The sequence below is a fragment of the Leptonychotes weddellii genome, chromosome 11 (genome assembly GCF_054177405.1).
Source record: "Leptonychotes weddellii isolate Sample4059 chromosome 11, ASM5417740v2, whole genome shotgun sequence".
Taxonomy (NCBI): Eukaryota; Metazoa; Chordata; class Mammalia; order Carnivora; family Phocidae; genus Leptonychotes; species Leptonychotes weddellii.
This window is the reverse complement of record NC_138379.1, coordinates 48,378,955-48,385,904: the sequence shown is the minus strand read 5'-3', so window position 1 is coordinate 48,385,904 and position 6,950 is coordinate 48,378,955. Positions and strand designations below refer to the sequence as shown.

At 37.1% G+C, this 6,950-nt stretch overlaps 1 protein-coding gene across 1 annotated transcript in view; it reads right to left on the bottom strand.

Moving 5' to 3' along the window:
- Positions 1–6,125: 6,125 nt before the first annotated feature.
- The window catches only part of LOC102728164 (transcription initiation factor TFIID subunit 9-like), a 15,503-nt gene continuing 14,678 nt past the window's right edge, over positions 6,126–6,950 (bottom strand). The window contains 3 exon segments of the mRNA XM_081797328.1: positions 6,126–6,535; positions 6,537–6,754; positions 6,757–6,950. Coding sequence (XP_081653454.1) covers positions 6,352–6,535; positions 6,537–6,754; positions 6,757–6,950 — 596 coding nt within the window. The 3' untranslated portion in view covers positions 6,126–6,351.

The window sequence follows — 6,950 nt, the reverse complement described above, 5'->3', positions numbered from 1 at the left end:
AGTTCGGTTCCCTTAAGTACATTCACAGTGTTGTGCAACCAGTACTGCTATCTTTTTTTCACCACTCCAAACAGAAACCCTGTACCTATTAATCAATATCTCCCCATTTCTCCATCCCGCCCTAGCCCCTGGTAAGCTCTAACCTAACTTCCTATTTCTACGGATTTGCCTATTCTAGATTTGTAAAGATTTTATTTATTTATTTGACAGAGAGAGACACAGCGAGAGAGGGAACATAAACAGGGGGAGTGGGAGAGGGAGAAGCAGGCTTCCTGCGGAGCAGGGAGCCCAATGCGGGGCTCGATCCATGACCCTGGGATCGTGACCTGAGCCGAAGGCAGACGCTTAACGACTGAGCCACCCAGGTGCCCCTTGCCTATTCTAGATTTGTAAATGGAATCATACAGTATTTGTTCTTTTGGTCTGCTTATTTCACATAGCATAATGTTTTGGAGGTTTGTCATGTTGCATGTTTTAGTACTTCATTTCTTCTTATGGCTGAATAATATACCATTTTTTGGACATATCACATCTTGTCTATCCATTCATCTCTTGAACACTTGGGTTGTTCCCACTTTTTGGCAGTTGTGATTAATGCTGCAATACACATTGGTGTATGAGTATTTGTTTTGAGTTTTGGTTTTCAGGTTTTCTGGGTATATACCTAGGAGTAGAATATCTGGGTCATATGGATAATTGTAGTTTAAATTTTTTGAGAAATCGTCAAAACTTTTCCATAGCAGCTGCATCATTTTACATTCCTACCAGCACAGTCTAAGGGCTCCAATTTCTCCACATTCTTGCTGGTACTTGTTATTTTTTCTTTAAAAAATGTTTTTGGGCGCCTGGGTGGCTCAGTTGGTTAAGCGACTGCCTTCGGCTCAGGTCATGATCCTGGAGTCCCGGGATCGAGTCCCGCATCGGGCTACCCGCTCGGCAGGGAGTCTGCTTCTCCCTCTGACCCTCCTCCCTCTCATGCTCTCTGTCTCTCATTCTCTCTGTCTGAAATAAATAAATAAAATCTTTAAAAAAAAATGTTTTTATGGTAGTCATTCTAATGGGTATCTCATAATGATTTTGATTTGCATTTCCCTAATGAATAATGATGTTGAGCACCTTCTCGTGTGCTTATTGACCATCTGTATCTCTTCTTTGGAGAAATATCTATTCAAGTCCTTTGCTTAATTTTGAGCTGGGATGTGTTGTAAGAGCTCCTTATGTATGTTGAATATTAAATCCTTACCAGTTATATGATTTACAAATATTTTCTCCCACTCTCTAGGTCGTCTTTTTACTTTATTGATAATGTCCTTTGCACAAAGTTTTTAATTTGGATGAAGTCCAGTGTATCTCTTTTTTCTTTTCTCTTTGGCTTTTTCACTCAGCACAGTTACATTGAGATTCATTCACTTTGTTGCATGTATCAGTACTTTATTTTTTATTGCTGAGTAGTATTTCATTGTATGGATATGTCACAGTCTGTTTACCTTGTATGCCCATTGATCAACATTTGGGATATTTCCAGTTCTTGGCCATTACAAATAAAGCTGCTGTGAACATTCATGTACGTCTTTGTATAGATAAATCTTTTTCTCTTATAAGGGTAAATATTTAGGTGTGAAATGGCTGGATCATATGGTAGATGTGTGTTTTGTTTTTTAAGAAACTGCCAAACTTTTCCAAAGTGGTTTTACTATTTTAACTCCTACCAATAGTGTATGAAAGTTCTGGTTTCTCTCAATCTTCACCAACATTTGGTATGGTTAGTTTTTTAATTTTAGCAATTCTAATTGGTGTATAGTGGTATCTCATTGTAGTTTTAAAAATTTGCATTTCCCTAATGACTAATGATGTTGAACATCTTTTCATGTCTTTAGTTGCTTTCCGTATATTTTCTTCGGTTTAATGTCTGTTCAGATCTTTTGCCTTATTTTTAAAGTCGGTCATGAACTTTCTTGCTTTTCAATTTTGAGTGATCTTTGTATATTCTGGATACAAATCTTTTATCAGGTATATGCTTTGCAAATGTTTTTCTCTCAGTCTGTCAGTGTTTTCATTCTCTTAGAATCTTTTGAAGAGCAGGAGCTTTTAACTTTCATGAAAGATAGTTTATAAGTTTTTTTCTCTTTGTAGATTGTACTTTTAGTGTTATATTTAAGAATTCTTTGCCCAGCCTAAGTTCACAGAGATTTTCTCCTATGTTTTTCTGCTGGAAGCTTTATAGTTTTAGGCTTTACATTTATGTCTATGATACATTTCGAGTTAATTTTTATACATGGTGTGAGTATAGATCCAAGTTCCTTTTTGTGCATATGGATATTAAGTTGTTCCAGTACTGACTATCCCTTCTCCATTGGGTTGCCTTTGTACCTTTGTCAAAAGTCAGTTATCTATATATTTGTGGGTTTATTTCTAAACTCTGTATTCTATCTGTACCATTGATCTGTTTATTTTTATACCTTTACCATGCTGTTTTGATGGAATATTGTAGCTTTAGTTAGAAATCTGGTAGTATTAATTCTCCAATTGTTCTTTTTCAAGTTATCTTGGCTATTCTTCCTTCTCTATATAAGCGTCTGAATTTTAGTATCAGCTTGCTAATTCCTACAAAAAAAAGCCTTCTGGGATTTTGATTGGGATTGCATTGAATCTATAGATCAATTTGGGGAGAATTGGCATCTCAATAATATTGAGTCTTCAGACCCATCAACATGATATATCCAATTTTTTTAGATCTTCTTTAATTTCTGTCAACAATGTTTGTGGTTTGCAGTTTCCACATCTTTTGTCAGATTTATTTTAAGTATTTCACATTTTTTATATTATTGTAAATGGTATTTTTAAATTTTCATTTTCTAATTGTTCATGCAAGTAAATGAAAATACAATTGATTTTTATATTTTGCTATTCTATCCTATAACCTTGCTAAGACTCATTTAGTAGTTCTAGCAGCTTTTTTGTAGATTCTAGTGGATGTTCTAGATGGAGGATTATGTTGTCTGTGAAAAACGAATGTTATTACTGGGTAACTTTGCTACCAGATTTCAGGAATTGCTATAATGCTAGTCATTAAGACAGTATGGTATTGGCATAAGGAAAAGACATATAGATCAATGGAATAGAATAGAATATAGTCCTGGAATAGACCCACTCGTATATAGTCAACTGATGTTCCTAAAGGCACAAAAGTAATTCAGTGGCAAAAGAATAGTCTTGTCCACAGTCGTGCTGGAACAAACTGAATATACTCTGAATATGTAAAAGTGAATCTTGATCTCTATACAATATACAAAAATTAGTTCAAAATAGGTCATAGACTAAACTTAAAAGCTAAAATTATGCAGAAGAAGACATAGAAGAAAAAATTTTGATTTTGGGGTAGGCAAAGATTTTTAGACAGGAACACAAAAAATCCTAATCACAAAAGAAAAAAATCAATATATTGGATTTTATCAAAGTTAAAATTTTTACTTATTAAGGAAATAAAAAGACAAAAAAATACTGGGAGAAAATATTCTCAAAATGTATATCTAACAATGGACTTGTATCCAGAATTTGTTAAAGAGCTCTTGCACCTGGCAAGCAATAAGGTTAAAAAAAATAATAAGAGTGAAAGGTTTGACAAGACACTTCACAAAAGAAGATTTGCTTCTAAGCACATGAAAAGATGCTCAGCATAATTAGTCAGCAGGTAAATAGTTATTAAAGCCACAATGGGGATGGCCCCTTAAAACCTCTAGAATGGCTAAAATTAAAAGGCTAACAATTCCAAGAGTGAGAATGAATATGAGACTATGAATCAGCTGAAACTTTCATGCATTGCTAGTGGGAGTGTAAAATGGTATGACCACAGGGCGCCTGGGTGGCTCAGTTGGTTAAGCGACTGCCTTTGGCTCAGGTCATGATCCTGGAGTCCCGGGATCGAGTCCCGCATCGGGCTCCCTGCTCGGCAGGGAGTCTGCTTCTCCCTCTGACCCTCCCCCCTCTCATGTGCTCTCTCTCATTCTCTCTCAAATAAATAAAATCTTAAAAAAAAAAAAAAATGGTATGACCACAATGGGAAACACTTTGACAATTGTGTTATAATTTTAAACATATACTCACTATGTAACCCAGCAATTCCACTTGTAGCTGTTTAGCGAGGCAAAATAAAACATCTGTCCACAAAAAAACATGTGTTTTTTTTTTTAATTTTATTTTATTATGTTATGTTAGTCACCATACAATACATCATTAGTTTCTGATGTGGTGATCCACGATTCATTGTTTTCATATAGCACCCAGTGCTCCATGCAGTACGTGCCCTCCTTAATACTCATCACCGGGCTAACCCATCCCCCCACGCAAAACCCTCAGTTTGTTCCTCAGAGTCCATAGTCTCTCATGGTTCATCTCTCCCTCCGATTTCCCCCTCTTCATTTTTCCCTTCCTTCTCCTACTGTCCTCCATGCTATTCCTTATGTTCCACAAATAAGTGAAACCATATGATAATTGACTTCTCTGCTTGACTTATTTCACTTAGCATAATCTCCTCCAGTCCCATCCATGTTGATGTAAAAGTTGGGTATTCATCCTTTCTGATGGCTGAGTAATATTCCATTCCATATTCCATTCCATTCCATTCCATTCCATTCCATTGTATATATGGACCACATCTTCTTTATCCATTCGTCTGTTGAAGGGCATCTCGGCTCTTTCCACAGTTTGGCTATTGTGGACATTGCTGCTATGGACATTGGGGTGCATATGGCCCTTCTTTTCACTACATCTGTAAAAGACATGGTTTTTTTAGCAGCTTTATTCATAATAGCCCCAAACTAAATACAACCCAAATGTACAACGCTTGAATGGATCAACAAATTTTGGTGCCCCCAGGTGCACTAGTTTTGACAAGTGAAGGGGGCACCTGGGTGGCTCAATCGGTTAAGCGCCTGCCTTCAGCTCAGGTCATGATCTCAGGGTCCTGGGATCGAGTCCTGCATTGGGCTCCCTGCTCAGCAGGGAGCCTGCTTCTCCCTCTGCCTACTTCTCCCCCTGCTTGTGCTCTCTCTCTCTCTGACAAATAAATAAAATCTTAAAAAAACTAGTAGGCAAAGTAAAAATATTTTCAGGAAAAAATTACGTGGTATTTCTTGGTAGTGTGACTGGGTATGAGATGAATGTACAGAAGTCAATAGTTTTTCTCTAATAATTAGCATCTAAAAACGGAAGCAGTAAAAATCACTCCATTTACAGTAGCGGGCAGCTTCACTTTGGTGCAGCTTGAGATCTGGGTTAGCTCCTACTGCCTGCCTCCTGCTGTTAGAATTGGGCTTCTCTGTTATTGCTCTGGCAGTGCCCACCATGGGAACTTGCTCAAGTTGTACAAGCCAGCGTGAGGGGTATTTAACACCCTGCAGAGCAAACTTTGGTCCATGGGAGGTAGGAGTCAGTAGATATATGCTTCCCTTTTTTCCTTCACTTCAGACTGGCAGTCTTGAGATGCATTTCATGCAATTTCTCATATTGTCTTCTGTAGCCAATTACTGGACCAACTGTCACACCACTTTTATTGGCTTTCTTTCCTTGTTATGTTACTCTGTTCAGCTCCCCATAACAAAGAATTATGTGGCCCAAAAGTACTGAGGTTGAGAAACCCTGGTATGTGAAGACAGTGGTTTGCTTTAAAATTCAAGCTCTTCAGTATTCAATCTCTATGACTTTTAACCGCTGAGTGTTAATTTTTGTGTCTACAGAATGATAATGATGGATACATACAGAGTCCTTAATGTTTAAATGAGGATAGCTCTATAAACTTAATGCCAGGAACAAAGAAGAGTTCAGTACAGAGCAGCTGTTGATATTTCTTTTTCAAGTGTATATGCTATTTTCTGACACGCCCTGAGGTATTTCCCTGAATATGAAAACTCTTTACTAGAGACCAAGTTCTCAAGTCCTTATAAAAAACTATCAAAAGGGACAAGAAAATAACTTCTATAGAACCCAGTATAGAGAAGAAAGAAACATGATTCATGTGAAGATTTAAATGCATATGTGGGTTTTTCAATTTTGTAAATTTTTAGCTGTATCAAGATGACAGTGGGTTAGAGACTCAACATTGCAATGGAAAAGTGGTTGTTTTTTTTTTCAAATTGATGAACATTTTTATTTTTACACTTAAAGGATGATGAATAACCATTATAATCCTATTAAAGAAAACCCAACATCTCAAGCGGAAAGGATAACCATATTTACTCATTAAATGCCATTTAAGTTTTCTACAACACAACTTGAAAATACCCAGCATGCATGTTTAATCTCAGTACAATGGTTTCAAGACCAAGTGTACATGTTACAAGCATCAAGGCTAGATTACAAATTATCATAGTCATCATTGTCATCATCGTCATCATCATCATCATCATCATCTTCTCGTTTTCTTTTCAATGCATTTGATGATTCATTGGCAGTATTTTGTGATGACACCATGTTAGTGGTAATAAGAATGTTTTTAGACCCAATTAATGATGGATTAATCAGAACATTCTGAACTGCGGGTTGCAGGAATTGATGCTTTTATAGTTGGGGACTGTGAAGTGGGCATCTGTACTGTAAACCTTTGCCCTGTGAGGGACATTGGAGTCCCTACTTTAGTTGACACAGACATGGTTTGTGGGGTTGGTGTGCCAAGTGTGGGAGTACTTGGTCTGCTAGTAACTGAACCAACACTTAACCGTGGAACTGTTATTCTTCCCGCAGAAGTAGATGCCTTTTTTTTTGTAAAGACTTAAGTCTATAGTTTGGAGCAGTCAGGCAGTATCTATCAGGTGGCAACCTGGGGCCTGAATATGGCTTGATTAATGGCAAAGGAGTTTGATTTCTTTGCCTTGCAATATCTAATAAAAAATCTCTTGGGGGAGGAGAGGTAAAAGACTGATCAGCATGACACTGGATGGCCAATCGCACATCAT